General features: G+C 42.6%; 1 protein-coding gene across 2 annotated transcripts in view; it reads right to left on the bottom strand.

Moving 5' to 3' along the window:
- Window positions 1–502: 502 nt before the first annotated feature.
- The window catches only part of dclk1a (doublecortin-like kinase 1a), a 55,206-nt gene continuing 36,514 nt past the window's right edge, over window positions 503–19,194 (bottom strand). The window contains exons 7-17 of one of the 2 annotated variants that reach the window (XM_030069079.1): window positions 10,322–10,403; window positions 9,524–9,696; window positions 8,760–8,879; window positions 6,780–6,926; window positions 3,657–3,790; window positions 3,365–3,442; window positions 2,783–2,879; window positions 2,579–2,659; window positions 2,346–2,459; window positions 1,700–1,773; window positions 503–678 (exon numbers count right to left, since the gene is read on the bottom strand). In XM_030069079.1, the coding sequence (XP_029924939.1) occupies window positions 621–678; window positions 1,700–1,773; window positions 2,346–2,459; window positions 2,579–2,659; window positions 2,783–2,879; window positions 3,365–3,442; window positions 3,657–3,790; window positions 6,780–6,926; window positions 8,760–8,879; window positions 9,524–9,696; window positions 10,322–10,403 (1,158 nt within the window). In that variant the 3' untranslated portion in view covers window positions 503–620. Of the gene's footprint in view, window positions 679–1,699; window positions 1,774–2,345; window positions 2,460–2,578; window positions 2,660–2,782; window positions 2,880–3,364; window positions 3,443–3,656; window positions 3,791–6,779; window positions 6,927–8,759; window positions 8,880–9,523; window positions 9,697–10,321; window positions 10,404–15,672 lie in introns of those variants that run through there. The other variant, XM_030069078.1, reaches the window with a different exon arrangement.

Here is a 19,194-nt window from a genome sequence, read left to right as displayed (position 1 = left end):
GAGAAAATGGTTTTAAAAAAAAAAAAAAAAAGTTGTTTTGCCACGCAAACCTTTTCCCTTTTTGTCACTATCCTTGTCACTTGTTGCCTCTTGAGCTTTTTTCCCAACCTCACTACCCTCCTCCTCCTCCCTGTATCCACCGTTTGATCAAGCTCTCCCCCAGGTTTGGAAAGATGAATTCAGGGCAGCAGAAAGTTCTCTCCATCTCTAAATCTAGTTTATTTCTCTACAGTTTGCCCCTGTTCATCCCCCGGCCCTGGATGGGACAGTTTGGGGGAAGTGGACGTCTCCTCTTCCTCCTCCTCCCTGTCGAAGGAGGAGTTGGATGAACGACCATTCCCTCCTTGCTCCGCCTCCTCCTCCTCCTCCCCCTCCTCTTTAAAAGGGAGAGTTGGGGGAGCGGACGGTGCTGGCCGAGCTGATGGAGATGTCGTCAGCGTCAGATGGGAGGCTGGGGCTCGGGAAAGAGTTGGGGCAAGGGGCAGGGCTGGGAGAGGGAGGGGCCAGGGGCAGGCCAGGGAGGCAACTGGGTGGCTCCGCCCTCATTGTTGTTGTCGTTGTTGTTGTTGATGTTGTTCCTGTCGGCGTCACTGTCGGCGTCATCAGTGACGGCCATGACTTCACATCCTGGTGGCGTCCTCGTCTGAGAACCTGCCCCTCCTTATCAAGAGGGGTGGCCTGAAGGGAAGATTGGAAAACATTATGATTAGATCTTCTGATGCAGCGACTGAAGTGATCAAGGAGCTCGGAAGCATTTGGCAATCCAGTTAATGAAGACACACAAAAGGCAAAAGGCACCGACTGGCAAATCCTAATGTTAGAAAAGCTGGGGCAGGGGAGCATCCCAGTGAACAAAAGGAGAAAACACTGAGACTCATGACAACAAATAAGGAGGCAAGGTTAGTTCTCTGGGAAGGCTGCATTCACACAGAAATGGTGGCAACAAAATTAAACTCGTTGAAAGCATCAGCAATCAATAAAATAAATAAGCAAACATTAATTAGGCTTGGGCAATATCGAAACATTACTGTGATGTTTTCATGAGAGCTCATTCATCCAACCCAACAACAACCCAGCTTTTCAAAATATCTCATTTTACTCTAAATATCTAGTTTTACTCCAGTGCAATTCTCTCTCATTCTCTCAAGACTGTAAAATTAATACTGTAGAAAATATCACACAAGAATTGTGATATTCAATGTTATCAGATATCAGTCCAAGCCTACCATGAATGCACTGTGTGTTTAGTTTGCTTTCGGAGGAAACACTGTTTATGCATTTTCAACAAACAAATTTATGAGTCACATTCACAAAGGGAATTTTCAGGCGGACATAAGCAGCTTGCACAGCTTCTAGACACACACACACACACACACACTTGTGAATCCAAGAGACACTGAAACAAACGCTGTGAAGGTTTTTCACACAACAGGGAGGCCACAAAAGCAGAACACATAGTCAAGCAAGGCATTAGCAGAGGACGGAGGACAACAACGCAGGTTAGGGGGAGCATAAAGCCAAGCACGGAGACCACTGAGCAGGGACAAGCGGAAGCTGTCACACAGCAGCCAGGCGGCAGGCTCGCACACAGGGAGGTGAAGACATAAAATCCAGAGAGATCACTTTGGTTTGTTTGTTTTGACCTCTCTCTTGTTTGTGGCTGTCTGACAGGGTGTGTCTCTATGGAAACCTGGCGTACCTTATCCAGTACATGGCCGGGTGCTGATAGAAATCCAACGACCCAGATCTCTGCATAGAAAAGCTGTCATCCAGCTGAACACAAAGAGAAACCAGCACAGTCAATCTACAGAGCCGGTACAACATGCCACCCAGACAGAGCAGGCAGCCCTTAGCATGACTCATCTGACTGTGCAGCTATTGTTTGCCTGTAAAATCTGTGACGTAAAAGGCATTACAACTGAACTGAACAACACTGGCACTTTCACTTTGTGATAAGTCACAGAAATCCACAGAGCCTTCTGTAAATTAGCACTGGATCATGATGTGCGGGGTTAAAATTAGAGCTGAACAATGACTTGAAATATTATCAAAACTGCAATATGGAAATTGCAGGGGCTGCAATTTTTTGATAAAGGTAAAATACTTGATAAAACAGCATTATAAGTGAAGTACTGCGGTGCTACAGAGACGCCCTGGCTTACAAATCATATTCTCATAGAAAAAACACGGTTGTTTTGATACAGACTTTAGCAACAATCACATCATCATCTATTAATTTATTTATTTAGTGAAAACATATCATGATCAAAATCAAAGCCCTCAGTACCCTCAGGGCCCGAGCAGCTGGATTACAGGAGCTGCAGTTTCTGATGGAAATGACTTACAGAGATGACTGACACTCCAGCAGTGGTGTCGCTGACCTTGGGACTGGTGTTGAAGTGCTTCTTTATCTTCCCTGCTACCGACAGCTGGTGTTCGTTCTCACACAGACCCTCGTCCTGGATGAGGAGGTGAGGAGACGCACAAGAACAAAGAGGGTAGATAGTATAAATTCCTGTGAACATGTGAGATCTACTCTTTGGAGAGGTGAACAGACTTGATTTGACACTGTACTTACCGTGACCCAGGGGTGCTCCAGCACCTGCAGGGCAGTATATCTCTGGTCCACCTCCACTTCCAGCATAGATCGGATCAATGCCTACAGCAGCAAACAATGGTGGGATATTTACTCCTTGGATGTAAGACAAATTTAAAGAAATTGCCACTATTATTTGACCGTATTGCACCAGACACAAAATTTAATAAACAAATCGATCTTCACCTTGGCTGTATCTGAGACATTGTCCCAGTATGGTAGAGGAAACTCGAGCTGCCCCATTAGTATCTGATCAAAAAGCACTTCTTGATCGTCACTGCTCCTACAGGAAAAAAAAAATGAATACATATAAAGAGATCTTCATAAATAGACTCTGTTATTACTACTAAAATGATCTGAAAGTGAATGACCTTGCCAAGGACATTCACTTTCACCCTCTCATCAGTAACGCTGAAATGACTGATGACTGTGATGACATGGCTGATTAAATAATCAGTCTACTGACAACAAATTAATCAGTTATAATTTTAATAATTGATCATAATTTCAATAATCATTTTAATTACTTACCAACTAAAAATCCTAAACATTTGCTGATTAAAGCTTCATTAAGATCATTAAAATGTTAAAATTTCATATCAAAGTCTGTATCATTATAAAATTGATACTTGTTTTCTTGCAGCCCTATTCATCAGCAGTTACTGGTGAAAGTGGCAGGGGATTTTCACTGAAGTCCAGTTTGACTGTAAAGTGGCAGAGATCGCTGCAGTGTTTTCAGTGTGGTGGTCGATCTTACAGCCAACTTACCCACGGAAGGGTGGAAAACCACACAACAGGATGTAGGTGATGACTCCGGCTGCCCAGATGTCCACCTTAAGGCCATACCTGAGCAAAGACAGATTAAAAAAAAAAGAGTTGGAAGAGGAGATGAAGGATGAGAGGGAATGCCACCTCCTAGTAAGGCAAGATGCCTCAACTTAGGAGAGAGGAGAGAACCAGAGGAATGCATAACAGAGAATTTGCAATTGAAGTAGAAAAAAATCTCTACAGCAACCTCTATTTTTTCCTGCTGATTTATCCATGTAACTCTGCCACCTACCCAGTTTCTGCGATGATTTCAGGTGCTACATATGTGGGGGTCCCGCAGACGGTGAAGAGGGGTCCGTCCACCACAGTGGCCAAACCAAAGTCTCCCAACTTCAGACTTTTGCTGCCATCTGCATGCTCATACACCTGGGTACAGAACACACACACACACACACACACACACACACACACACACACACAAACACACAAAATGCTGTTTAAAATAGAGCTAATTGTCACAATCAGACGAGTGTGATTCACAGTTCGCAGGCAATAGCTCGCCTGCATGCGGTTACATAAATAGTTTAAGTGAATCTCACTATGTGTGCCAATGTGTTTGGGTATGTGTATGCTGTGTTAATGGCTCTGGATTATTCACTTTTCATGATTTTGTTTTCAGATATGTGTTGGCCCAGGAAAAAATAATGGTCCTCATTATGTTTTGCACGTAAATGTAATTTGGTTAAAAGTTGAATAGAATCAGTTAAATTGCATGAATCTGAAGGCTGAGCTCTCGCAGTACTGGAGCAAGATTGGGCAACACTGGCTCCTCTGATTAAAATGAGGTAAAACTGTCCTCATTAGAGACATTTCAGTGATTGTTTAGTCAGGGGAACCAATCAAGACCTTGTGTAGCTGTGATGCGAGTTTGCCTGAAACTGACTGTAAACAAGGGTGTATTTTTGAAAATGTCATAACCACTCAAAATCTAATTTTAATGATGTCTTCATTAAACATCTCTGAATATGCACATATTACATAAATATGCAAAATCTGAATTCCTTCAAAATGTGACCTTTAAATCTCCAGTCTTGTGGTGGTAATGTGTGTCTAATCTCTTTAAGTAAACACACACACACACACACTTTACTGCAGCGTGCATTGGCAGGGGAATATGTGCATCTCTGTGTGTGTTTTTTAATGCGTATGTAATTATGTAGTCACACTAAATCCTTATATTGTGACATGTAAGTGAGCGCTGCTGTCAAACTAAAGCCCACTGACACTGAGACTGTCAGTGGGCTCAGCACTGAGGAGCTGAAAATTTTTCTCTTTTCTTGAAACATGAGTGGGCAGTCCACTCACCTTTAGTGCTTTTTATTTATTCAGATAGTTGGAAAGGGAGGACAGGGGATAAAAAAAAACAGGCGATAAAGTTAGAGTGACCCCGTCCCAGGTCAGCAGAGGGGACATGAGGCAACAGAGACAGCCGCTCCAGCCTCCCGACTAACTTGACAATCTCTGCAGCGGAACATTTCTAAAGTCACAGCAGGTGAGAAAGTCCCAGACTGGCCCCAAAGTCCCCAGCCATTACATGTAGGGAGCATCTTGGGGCAGCACAGGGAGCGAGGGAGAGAATGATAAAGGGAGTAGGAGGATGAGAAGACGGCAAGATCGACTGAAGGGAGAAGTAGGTAGGGGAGGAAAGCAACGAAGGGGAGGGAGGCTGGAGAAGGAGTGAACGTGAGATGTGAGGGCAGCAGGGATGAGTCATCTCTCTCCTCCTCCTCCTCCTCTCCTGTGCGAGTGAGTGATATGATTTCATCATTCATTCAGAAAGAAGGGTGAGAGAGAGGGATGATCGGACAAAGGGAGGGAGAGAGGAGGGCTGGGCAATAATTCAATGTTATTGTTTATCATCTTTTAGTACAATCATACTGTGAACATACGGTGATTTTGGGATCTTGCGACATGCAATTCTGCTGTCCAAACTGATGATAACAAGTTTATTTTGATTCAAAAAGTGATAAAATCGGGCATGAAACATTTTAACTTCAATCCTGCTGGTCCCATCGGTGAGTTTGTCATTACAAATGCCTGCTGAGACGCTGAGCTTTGATCAAACCCACAAAACCTGATTTTAAATTCTAGCAGAGATCCCAAGGTTTCCAAAAATACCAAACATGTCCTGCTGAATTACATGAAAATGTGTATAAAATGATGCACAAGACATTGAAGTTTTTTTTTTTTTTTTTTTTGATGTAGCGGTGCAGCCAAAAAACAACCTTGGGTTTGAATATTTCACTCACTATAAGTGATGTAGCCTGAATGAAACATCGCAACTAGCAGATTTATGTGCAAGTATGTGTGACATTGTCGTACAATATGAAAAAAAAAATCTGACTTTGAAGCTACTTATGTCACAACCCGCTGATTTCTGTTGGTTTCTGATTTTTCACTTTTCTTCTGTACATTAGTATCCCTCTGTTTGTCCCTCCTTTGTTCCTACAAGCCAGCTCAAACTCGTTTTCCTCTGCACACCACCTCTGTATGAGTCCCGTCAGCGCTGCCCCTTGGTTTTCCTGCTCATTAGTCCTCTCCCAGCCAATCGGCTCCCCGCCTGCTCCCCTGTCCACCCACCTGTTCCTGATTCCATGATTAGTTCACTTTGTATTTAAGCTCAGATTTCTGTCACATCTTCCGTCATTTATTTTTATGCAACACTTTCTGTCAAACAAAACTGTAAAATTCATCCCACTTACACAGGCTCAGTTGACACTCTCCCTGAAAACAGCCACAAGCAGGGCATATCAGCATGTCATATCGGCAGAAATTTCCATTCAGGCTGATACTACATTTCATTTTAAACCCATTATCAGCTGATACTGATGATACGCCAGTATAATTATGGATTCCTGATTATTATTCCAGTAAAGACTTCTTATATTAGCTGTATCTTTGCCTCTGGTGTCTGCACTTGCCTGCTCCCCTGTGACACCTTAAGAGGAAGTTTAAGGGAAAATAAGTTCAAGGAGTTGAGGAATATTAATAGGAAATTTTGTTTTGAGTTCTGTTCGACATCACACCTAACATTACCCTTTGGTTCAATGGGACAAACACTTGATTATTAACATGAATGTTGTGCTTTCATAAGATATTTATACTCAAGATATTGTTGATAGATAATCATTAGTTATGTGGATATGATGACCAAGCAGGTAGAGGAAAATAATGTTAATCTCTTTACTGTAATGCGACCTTGAAAACCAGGACGGACAACATTTATGCCACAGCACCATATTTCCATATCCAAAGTCCCAGATGAGATATAGTCTCATATCACAATATCAGTGTAATATATATAGCAGCCTTGTATATAATCACACACATGCAGACACACTGTGTATAGCCTCACCAGTAGGTTTTCTGGCTTGATGTCTCTGTGGACGATGTTGAGGCTATGGAGGTATTTGATGGCGTTGGCCAGATTGTAGAGCATGCCGCTGGCGTCTCTCTCTGTGTATCTGTTGGTGGAGGTGATGGCATCAAACAGATCTCCCCCCTGCCAACACGGATCAATGTTAGTAACCTTGCTGCAGGAGAGGGCTGCTGGTTTGTTTTGGTTTTCACACCCAGACAAAAAAAAAAAACAACAAAAAACAAAAAAATATATACATTTCACCTGCAATATCAGAACCCCACTGCAGGTGTCAAAATTATTCATCTTTTCTGATCCGAACAGTTTGGTGCTGAAATGTTGATTTAGTCTCACTGCACAAAAACAGCCTCCACTTTAAAAAGTCCTTTACACTCATATTCAATCTTATTTTTTTATTTTTTTTTTTCAAACAAATGAAAAAATCTGCCAATTAGATGAGATAATCCCACTTGTCTCCACAGCTGATCAACTTGTGTCCAGAATTTTCCTGAACAGAATTTCATTTTCTTGATGCTACTGGGCTCATGTGCCTTATTCTTATCTGCCTTGTTTCAACATATTTATAAAAAAAAAAAAAAAAAAAAAAATCAAACCAGTGAGAGTGCTTTGGAAGCAAGTGGGATTATTTCATCTCACTGGAAGATCTTGTACTTGTTTTAAGGTAAACAAGGCTTTAAGGCTGAATATGAGGCTAAATTACTTACTGAGAGTGGCTATTTTAGGGTATTTGGTATATTTGGGTGTTTTTTGCAGTGCAGAGAGGTTTCTCATGTCCTCAGCAGCTGTAAGGGGATGCAAACTGTGTCCTCATTTCACACCTTGGTTGAAACATCTCCACCCTGTCTCCTCCTCTCTCTGTTTATTTTTTCCTCCATCTCTCTGCCTCTCACTTTCTTATTTGTCATTCCCATCTGAATCTCACCCCCATCTCTTTGTCTCTCTCTCTCTCTCTCTCTCTCTCTCTCTCTCTCTCTCTCTCTCTCACACACACACACACACACACACACACACACGCACACTCTTAGCACTTCTCTCCCTGAGTGGACTAAGTGGAGCAGAAGCTTAAAATAGGTCTCTCTCTCTCTCTCTCTCTCTCTCTCTCTCTCTCTCTCTCTCTCTCTCTCTCTCTCTCTGCACAGTCTCAGACATGTTCAGGGTCCAACTTGCACTGCAACAGTCATTAAAATATGAAAGCTGTCAAATGCCACAGCTCTGCCGCTAACCATGCATTTGCACTGCTCTACCTACCACATCTCTCCGTCCCTCCCTCTCCCTCTCCGTCTCTCAGCTGTGACCCAAAATTACCTTTGCCTCCCTCCCCGGTGCATCCATCTCACTCCCCGTCTCCCCCTCTTTTCTCTCTCGGTGACTCTCGCTCTTGCTCACTTGCTCACACGTTCGTCTCTGTCCATCTCACCCATTCACAGTTTCTCTGCGGCCTTCGCTCTGTCCACCTACTCCACAGTGTCACGTACACACTGTTCTCCCACAGATTGTCTCTCATCTATATTCTGTAGTACTCTACACCAAAACACTAACAGATGGATCACATTCCTGGCTCCTGAATTATGCACAAACATTTCTTGAATCAGAGAGAGAATGAGGAATGTGAACACATGACCGCTCCGGGCCAAAGACCGATTCTCGATCCTTGCACTGTGTGACTGGTGAGAATTCATTATCTGCCTCACCAGTTGAATGCTGCTGCTCGCACCGGCTGCTCTATCTCTGTCGCCGTCCCTGCCTCCTCTCCTCTCTCAAATTGGAGATAATGATTGCCAGGCAGACAGAAAGGCGTTCACAAACATACAAATGCAAATACAGCTCTTTCTTTCTTGCTCTCAATCCATCTATCTGGCGAAATCTCTCAGCCCCTCTGCAGCTGGCTCACTCAGCCTCAGTTGATGCGTGAACGCTCGTAATTATACACACAGAAAGCAAAATGCGGCCACACACCTTGACCAGCTCCATGACCAAGTAGAGCTCGCTGTACGTGTCGACCTCCTCTATGAGCAGGACGATGTTGGGGTGTTTGACCCTGCGGAGGATGGCCACCTCGTTCTGGATCATGTGCTCCTGGAGTAAGGAATGATATTCCTTTATTAGCCAGAGTACGACAAATATACAGGATTTTGTCTTCAGTGTTGAAGGGACTTATAAATAGGCCAGCAACTACTGATTTTCACTGTTGATGAATCTATTGATCTTTTTTTTTCCTTCTTCTTTTTTGGGCTATTACTCATTTATTCTAAAAAAAAAAAAAAAAAAAAGTGTCAAAAATAAAGATTCATGGGAGGTTAACAAATTGCTACCTTAGTCTGGCCAGCAGCCAACAAAAAGCCAAAATATTAAGCTTGTAATGATGTGCTCAGTGTGCTCAGTGAATCAGCAAATGTTTGGATTTTTTACTAGATAAATGACCACAATGATTAACTTATTATTGAAATTATGATTGCTTAATTTCCTGTCTATAAACTGACCAATTAATTGACTAATTGACTTAGGGACTGGACGGATGGCGTCACTTCAAACTGAGCCACTACATGTTTTCCTGCTCTTTATCTCCCTATTTGCACTTCTGGTTCATCAAAACAGTGAGTACTAATGAACATTACAAGTGTTTCATTCTTCCTTCTTCAGGACAGATATATTGCAGGACACTTTGTGTGCCGGCTAACTATGAGCTACTTTCAGTAGTTTCGCAGTGTCGTTTTACCCACCTTGCCCCTGCATTTGCCCTTGTTGATGATCTTCAGAGCATATTCCCGTCCTGTGGAGTGCTCCACGCATTCCCGGACAACTGCAAAGTTCCCGTCTCCCAGCATGCGTCCCACCTTGTAGCGGTCTGATATGTAGGACGGCACCGCTGGAACCTCATCCACTGGAACCTCAGCTGCAGCACAGAAAGGACGCAGGAGATTAGAGCTCAAGGATGTACAGTAGGGGAGAGCAAACCAAATGACTCTTTGCTACCTTTTCATATACAGAATTTTAAGCACTTTTTTTATGGTGATATGAAATGAATTTGTAAGTGATTACAATCAAACTTGAATGCACATATGTCACATGAAAATAGAGTATTTCATAGCACAGTAACTGAACAAGCTGAATAGAGATTATTACCATTCTGGAAATATAATTTTTGCTCATACCAGTTGCCTTCAGGGTATCACTAAAATGGCTTATGAATCTTTGCCACAACATCACTGTTAGCATTAGAGAGTTTTATGAAGACAGGGGAGGGGAAACATGAGGTGGTGTTGAACAGAACAGAAATTAAGTGCTGCAGGTTGAAAAAAAAAAAAAAAAAGATGTTTACAGGAATCTCCATCATTTTCTCTCATGCCCTCATGTGCACGTCACACAGTGGAAGGAGATGAGAGCAAAGGTGGGAGAGCGACTTGCAACAAAGGTTATGAACATGATTCAGACCCTTGACATTTGCGAATACATGATTTTCGCCCACCGACCCAGCATGATGTCCAGATGGGATATTCAGATAAATCTCATTTCCTTACCCTCAGTAACGGGTCCATCCACATCCTCTACTGAGCTAGAAACTTTAGCAGAAGACAGAGAGGCGGAAGAGCCCTGGGACCCCTAGAGACGGGGGGGAGGTGTAGAAAGAGAGAGGGGAAAAAAGGTAGACAGTTACTCAATTCACAGTTCCTGATTGCCTAATCCCTCCATAATCCTTTTACCAATAAACAGTCTATTGTGCTGTAATCCCGGCTGAGCATCCATACAGAACCTAATTCAGATGCTAAAAGAATACGAAGCCACAAGATGGTAAATGAGTGTGTATGTGTGTGTGCATTTGTATAGATGTGGGTATAAGTTCATTGTACACACTGTGCAGGTGAACTGAAGCATAATGGAGCTTGAAGCCAGTGAACTGAATGCAAAACAGCCTTTATTCAACAAGCACCTGTGTGTGGTAACGTTGGACAGTCTCATCTCAGCACTCTAGGTACTTCATGTAATTTCTACCTAATTGCTCCCTCCTCTCACTCCTCACTTTCAGGTTTAATGAAACATAAAACACTGGTTTTCTGATACCAATGAAGGTGGCTGAGTGTTGCCTTTCATGTGGTTAGTGAGGAGGGGGGTCATTAAGAAGAAGGAGACTGAGATGCAGTGTCTGTTTCTATCTAAAGACAAAAAAAAACTCATTACAACATCTACCTCCTAACCTTCTGTCTGGTTGTCATGGAAGCAACAGCGATGGGGAGTGAGGATCTAGTCAGGACTGTAAATGAGAATCTACCTCTCATTTTCCTCTCCTCTCTCTGCTCTCTAGTCTTTTCTCCTCCAAATGAGGGCGCAAAAAGGCACACGATGGCTTCCCAACATTTGAACTACATTTGAACGGCTCGTCTGTGCCTCCTTCATCTTGGCAGACACGTCGGCAGCTTCAGTCTCCTCACTTGGACGATGATGCCGGTCACGTGCTGGTCACGTTTTTCACGAGTGTTCAGTGTTTAGTGAAGCTGGCAAAGTCTGCTCTCCTTCCCCAGTCTCCTCGACCCTTGCTTTCCTTTTTTTGCTTTTTTTTCCCTCATCTCCTCCATTCCTCTGTTCTCTCCTTCTTTTCTCCCTCTTCTCATCTTATATCCCTTTCTACAAATCCTGCAAATCCTGCCTTGCAGTGACTCCTCGATACGGAGGTTTTACAGTAGACCATTCTGAGGTGGTGATGGTCCTCTGGGAGGTTTGGGTTTCCTACACTGGCGTTAATCCCTTGGGTGCAGGGGGTGCACCAATCCAGTGTTAATACTCAGCTGAGCATCCAGCTCATTAAGTACATGTTTAATTATTTGGTGCATCTCTACAGATTATGCAACCATAATAATATCTCTGAACCCATCTTTAAACCTAACCCCAACCTCAATCCTATTTCCTACACTAACCCTAAGCCTAAAATTAACCAAGATACTGAATATCTACATCAAACTATGATAAGCAGATTTTAAAATTTAGCACAACTATTTTTGGCCCTTTTTATACAAGCTATGCCAATCTCAAGCCATGTATCATGGGCATGTTTTTTTGTAATTGCATCAGTGTACAGCCTTACAATGAAAATGCATTAATGTAATTTACTGAAGTGGTCAGAAATATGTTTCTGAGATGCCAGTCCATATCTAAGCTTGGTGCTGTTTGTAGGAGTAAACAATAATACTATATGAAGTGCATTATGGTCAAAAACCAATGGTTTAGCTGATAAATCAACAACTTCACCAGTATGTAAAATCGAGAATGGTGGGACATTAGGCTGAAGGGACAGGTCAGACAGTAGCCAGATTTATTTCTCAATTTTCTTATGATATGCCAACTTGGCACAAAACATCAACTTGTAGGAGTGAGCGCCGCACATTCGCTGTGATTGTGCCATCCACTGCATATCAATATTTCTATGTTTACGTAAGAAATATGCAGGGATGGACCTTCCAAATTTGAAGTGTTTTGCAAGACGATTGGCTATCTAACAGACTATAAGGCACCTTATTTGTGCCTACCGTCAACTAATAAGAGCATTCGTGAAAACTTGCATGTGTCTGACATCATTTACAATAGACTGGGGGTCTTAAATCTCATTGCAGCTGAGGTGAAAAAGTCATAGCCAGCTCGCCGGCCAGATAATATTTTTTATGCGACTGTACAGGCACTGTTCTAATAGCCTGGCAACAAATTACACTCAAATTATTGTTAGTGCCACTGACATCCCATTTGTTGGCTAATAATGTTAGCTACCTGACGTTACGTTTTTCCCTTGTCTATCTAAATATTATACTGTTATACTGCATACCAACATAATTGAATGTGCTCTTGCAATACATTCAGATTACATGTTATTCATTCCTTGTCAGTCCTGATATGAAAAGTGCTGCTGAATTAATGGTGGCGTTCATTTTATGAAGGCAAGCCAGCAAGCATTTGGTGGAGGGTGATGAGCAGGAAGAGGCAAGTTCAACATGTAGCCTCAATGGATGCAATATTTGTACAACATGATAATCTGGAAGGGTAAAATTAAAATAGATTTGGGAATGGTTTTGAGCTGTACCTAGAACCTGATTTCAGAAAATGATTTTAGCAGCTCTTATACACACATCTAAACTTACACAGGCTTTCCTTGTTGGTGCGTACATCTATTTAACATCAAAATGTTTGCCAGGGAAAAAGTGTGTGTAGCAAGCAGACATCTAGGCTTGTGCATGTAAGGGGTTGAATGCTGAACTGCAATTACGCAATTACTGCAAAGTGGAACTGTGTAAATTGGTACTTATTCATGAAGATGAAAGCATTCAGTCCATTTTGTAATGTGAGTAGGCTGGAGTACGGTGGGGAGGGCGTGCTGGGGTAGCAGTTCTCGCATTGGGGCCCCTTGTGAACCTTTTACACCAATGGTTTCCAGTCCAGACTGTGAAAATGCCTGGAAAGAGCCACTGCTGCAGCGACGAGAGGAGCGTCCACCCCTCATAATGGCTTAAATCTAAAACCTATTTACAGAGCGCTGGGCTGCCCCGTATCTCAACCAAAGTAGCCGTCAGCTCTTTTACTCATCTCCTCTGTGGTGACCTGAAAGCCGCCCAGGTGAATATGGCTGTGACTCAGGCTGTGTTGGGTTTACGTAACATTGTTTTGTCCGGGCACTCATCCTGTTACAAGAAAACCCACTTAATATCCATACAGCCTGCGAACCTCTTGTGCTTTGTCAACACAACAACCTCGTGCTCTTATTTTCACATGCCAGCTCGTATATTTACCTCTCCTGTGCCCTTTATCTCTCATCCCGCTCTGGCCTCCACTTGCCTTCTCATTTCAAACTGGTATCTCTCTTCCTGCCACCGAGGGAAACAAAATACTGTTGCTATGGAAACTGTTCAGAGAGAGCGGTGCTTATGAGACTTCCAGTGTGAAGACAGAGGCCTATATATGGCCATTTCCTGTCTGCAGGCTGGGAGAGAAGAGGGGGGGGGTCCAACCTTCTATGAACATTGTGTTTCTTTCCTGTGCAGAGAAAGCGAAAAACTACCAGACAGATGGAGAGATAGACAGAGAGAAAGAAGCAGAAAGAGAGATAGAGGCAGAGCGATGTGTCTTTTTGATACTGATCATTGGATTTGGCAGAAGAGGCAGGAGTTGTCTTGTTATTATTAGACCATGGCAGGATCCAGCTTTCTCCCTGTTGCACAATACATCACAAGCCGCTGCTATTCCTGATGCTACATCTATATGTTTTAACATCGACTGACTCAGACCACTAAAAGCACAACTGTCCCACACTCTATTGATTGAAGAGAACCCACTGCATTTATGGCTGGAGCCACCGCTCTTCAAACTATCAAGGGCAGCACTCAGCAGCCAAAATCCGAGTGGCTCACAGAATTAAACAGGATGTCCTTTGTTGACCTTGAAAGTGGAGCATCAGCTCCGCGGCAAAAAAGTGTGGAACAGTACAAAAGGGGGAAAAAAAAGCAAAGAAAATGAAATGGAGAGCAGAAGCTGCTCCGTGGCACAAAGGAGGAAACTGTCGAGTGATGAGTCAGAAATTGTGAAAGAAAAGAAGAAAAAGCAGCACGGTTTTACATAACCATCTTAACTTTAATGCGGGTCTTGACCTCGGTGCCACTAAGCCTGCAGTATTTGAATCTGATTGCATCCTACACCCCCTTTTCTCTCTCTGTCCCAGACTGAAAGCAAACCTTCTCCCACAGCAGTGGTTCTTGTTTTTATCAGTGTTTTTCTGAAGTCATTTTTGATGCCGTATTGTATTTGAGTGCACCAGTGTGTGTTTCCTTTGTAAATTTTACATTTATTGCACTCTTTCTTCTTTTTCTTCTCCTCCTCCTCCTTCTTCTTCTTCTTCTTCTTCTTCTACTGCTTCCTCCCATGTGCACTACACCCATGTTGTATTAATCTATGTTTGTATTGTTGTTTTGTTCTCTAATTTGATTATATTTGGGTGATTTTCATTGTATGTCTGTCATGACTATATGTGCTTACTTGAGGCTTAATCATTTTCTGATTCTAATTGTATAATCTTCTATTTTCTATGATGTTTTTATACTTGTCATTTATCTAACGTGTGCTCAAGTGTGTCCTGTTGCTACTAATCTGATTGGCTGACTGGATGATTCTTGCCCTGCCCTGCTCTTGCCCCTTTTCAAAAGTCAGCAAATTTGCCCTAGACGAGGAAAGATCTTAAAATAATTGGATAGGATACATGTTTTTGTCCCGCTCATAACAGAGGAAGTAATATAGAGGAGATAACATTTGGTCATTTTGGTGTCTAGACAGATAGTGCACATTATCTATCTGACTCTCATCTGTCCAGATCAACACTGTTGGGGATTGTCCCTCTCTGCCCTGCCAGTCAGATACAGGGGAGCCATTCAAATCACTATCTTTATTGACCGCCATCCCGGGGAAGCAAAGGAACGTGATTAAACGCTTAAGGGAAAATTAAAAAAGGCAGGGAGACACGGGATGTCCTCCAAAATAAATAAATAAATAAATAAACAAATAAATAAAGATCCAGAGCAGCAGTGGGACGGGGAAATGAGTGCAACTCTGGGACTGTTTGTAAGTGCTGCTCTGTTGCTGTGCTCTTAATGAATACAGAACTGAACTGATTAAAATATTTGAAATACCACTAATAAATATGTATAGGAAGATAATGACTCTACACAATCATCCTGCACTCGCTGAGTGTGATGTTAAAGATTTGTGAGGGTGTGTGTGTGTGTGTGTTATGCGGAACAAAGCTGTTTATTCACTCTGCCAGGCAACATAACAGAGGTGAAACGAGGACGTGCACGGTGACACAATGAATAAGCACAAATACAAAAAAAAAGACAAAATGAAATGAAATGAAATGGCAACGAATTTAATGACATCAACAAATGCAAAGTGATACATTTAGCAAAGAAAATACAAACAAATCAAATGGGCCAAAAAGAACTGGCAGCATTGCATGAGGAAACGAAGGAGGCATCACATGCGGAAGACGAGCCAGGAGCCGACCTCTAACCCTGTCAAGTGTGATCTCAGCTCATGAAAATATTCTACACACTGAGAGACTTCACACATTTTCCTGTTCCATACCATAAATGTCAATGAACAGCAGCAAAAAAAAAAAAAAATCTGGAGATACTGCTAAAGCTGCTAAAATCTGGTGCCGAAAACTATGATACATTAAAGACGTGCAAATGTGAAACAGACTTGATCATTTGACTAGGAGACTCAACTATTTTATCGTGACATGAAGTAACCCCTCAGATATTCAAAGCTTTCAGTGCTAGGCGTTACTCGGGGGGAGGAAATGTGCAAAAACGCAAATCTAGTGGGATTTTTGACAAACACGCATTTATATTTGAAGATGCCTTTTGAAGGATTTCATTTGGAAAAGTTACGCTGAAGTTATTCCGCCTGTCTTGCTTTCACATTTCCAGTGATTTTTGGAGGGCTGAAGTAGGAGCCACTGCCAACTGCAGTTGTTCACGTTCCATACAGTGACACGCTCCGAACAAACACGACACATTTTCACGTCGCAGCAATACGGTTCAGTGTTTGTTTGGTAGACGACTCGTCTACCGATTGAGAAGCCCGTGGCTCTGATTAACCTCCACCGCAATGCCAACTGCTTCCTCATGCGCTGCAGCCAGTCTTATTGGCAGGTGACAATAAGACCAACAAAACAAACAAAAAAAAACTAGAAATAAAAACCCTATTGACATAAACACAACATGAAATGAGAAGTATACATCCAAATAACAAATACATGCATTAGTAATGACAAACACACATGGATGGCTGAAATGAGTCAGTATTCACCCAGGTAATAACATGCACTTTGTCTTCCACTCTTTTTCACACACACACGCACACACACACACACACACACACACACACACACACACACACACACACACGTACACTATAATACATTTGTGAATCACCCAACATCAAATAAGAACATTCGGAATGAGAGGTGGAGCATGCAATTCAATGGACTGTGGACATGAATGAGTCAATGGTGAGAGGAGGATGTAGGTGAGATACTACTGTTGACAATTAGCACTTTTTCCTCTCTTTCTCTCTCTCTCGCTTTCTCTTAGACACACACACACACACATACTCTCAAATACAGAGCTACCTGGCTGTGGCACAGCTGCTGGCGAACAGCGCTGGCATCAAAGAGCCTCTGTTTACCTCGTCATCAATCTGTTACAATGGCTCTTCGCTGCATATTGTTTGTTCCTGCTGGATTCCTCACATCTAACAGAGTGGGTGACGAGCAGTGACCTCGCCATCACTCAGCTCGTCTGAGTCTGCGAATGTGTAGGCGAAATGAGAAAGGAGGATAACAAAGATGGTATGAAGAAAGCAAGATGATTATGAAAAGATAAGTGAGGCGAGCAAGTACTAATATGACTCTTGACTAGAGGAGGAGGAAGAGGAGGGGGATGGGAGGAGAGTGGATGAGTTTGTGTATATATAGAGTATTCTTTTATGCTTCTGTTTATAATTCATGAAAATGGGTCGCTAGTTGTGCAGTCAGTGTATGAAACCCTGTGATGCAAGCTCCCGCCGGTGCACAAATGGTCATTTCATGTATAGAAGTGTGTGTTTTCTTTAAGCAGACATGAACATATAAGTGACTATCGGTGTGATTTCCATGAATATGTGCACACATCACGTCCGGGTAAAAAGAAAGGAGAGGCACTTGAGCTGCGGTGTTGACTATGCGTGGCTAACGCGGCGCAATGCGATGTCTGTAATTTCTGCTCGAGGAAATAGGCTGAGATGGTCTGGATTGTGCAGGCAACCTACTTCAGGCAGGGAAGTGCCCCCGTGTATTTTAATGCAGGGTCCAATGAGGTGAGCCGTGCAGATTTGTAGTGATGCTAGGTCAGGAAGTGTTCAGTTCTGCGGCTACTCAGGAAATGGATTTATTTGTTTGTTTTCTATACACTTTTAGCTGAAATTGAAAAACAGGAGTGTAGATCTTTGTTTTTGGGGTCATTTCTGAGTCCAAAATGTTCCCTCAAGAACATAAAGACTGTGAGTATTTGAAGACAGCATGATATTAGGAAAGGGTTTTTTTTTAGTTACAGGTTAGGTTAGGAGTGTATTCATTCAGTGTAATAAATGTGTATGTGTGTAGTTACTTGAGTAGCACTATACACTAATACCAAATTACATGAATAACACTCTGTTCATGTTAGTTAATGCCTGTTGTGACTTAATTACTTTGGTTAATGTCAGAATAGGTTTTAAGTAATAAATGAGTTTCAAACGTTTGCATTAACAAACAACATTACTGAATGCAAATTTATAATGTTAACTTAATATTGGTGAATGCTGTGTTTTTTTATAAGCATAATGTATGAAAATGGGAATACAAATTACCAGCAGTTTAAAAAAAAATACCTGTGTGTTTACAATTGGATGATGGGGAAAGTGTGGCAGTGTTAGAAGCCTCACTTGTACTCCACTTTGGAGTTAAGCTTAGGATTCATCTCCAAGACAAGCGATGGGCCATAATTTCTCCCTGTGAGGTTTAATACCCTTCTAAATAGGGAAAGGGGTGGTGGGGGTTGTAAGGGAGACTGGATGGGAGACTCAGCGCGAGGGAAATTAAAACTTGGCAGGGAGGGGAGAAAAGAGGCAGAATCACTGAGAGGGGAGATAGAAAACATGCAAAATCGGGCGCAGAATGACAGAGTAATATAGCCGAGTCTAAAGTAGCAGAGTGGGGAGGAGAGATAATGGAGTATGAGGCTTCCTCCCTTACTTCCCGCCAAGCCGTATAGCAGGCTTAGCATAGTTTGTCAAGGAGCACAAAGACCAGAATAATCTCTCGTTGAGAAATACACGCTCTTGATTAGTGTGCTATAAAATCTGAATTAAACTGCCATACCAGGGAAGTGGGAATTGCACTACAAGGCTAATTTGTGTAGGCTAATACTTAGTGGGGAAAGTGGGTGGAAGGGAAAAGGCGGCGTGGTTTAATCTCGAGAGGACGGGGCTAATATTTCTGTAGTGCACTTCTTTTCTCGATACTCCTGATTGTTCCTCCTTCACCTCTCTTACCCCACCTTGTTAGGCTCTCATTCTGGAGCAGGAGAAATTGTCTGGGAGGAAAGATCAAGGCAGCAGCCACTGAGGCCTGCACTTGCCAGCATTTACTGGCCCACATTTATTCATTCAGAGAGAGACAGAGCGTATGTATGTTTGCACTTGCCCGCCTCTTTCCGTTTCCCATTCAAAGACTGCAAGCCAGGGTGACCCAGTTCCATAACAGATGCTTGTGGGAGCTCCACAGCACCTTGCTCTATTCTCCACGCAGTTACTGCCACAATCTGAGTGCTCCTGTGGCCGTGGC

The sequence above is a fragment of the Myripristis murdjan genome, chromosome 14 (genome assembly GCF_902150065.1).
Source record: "Myripristis murdjan chromosome 14, fMyrMur1.1, whole genome shotgun sequence".
Taxonomy (NCBI): Eukaryota; Metazoa; Chordata; class Actinopteri; order Holocentriformes; family Holocentridae; genus Myripristis; species Myripristis murdjan.
This window is presented reverse-complemented; position numbering and strand designations above follow the sequence as displayed.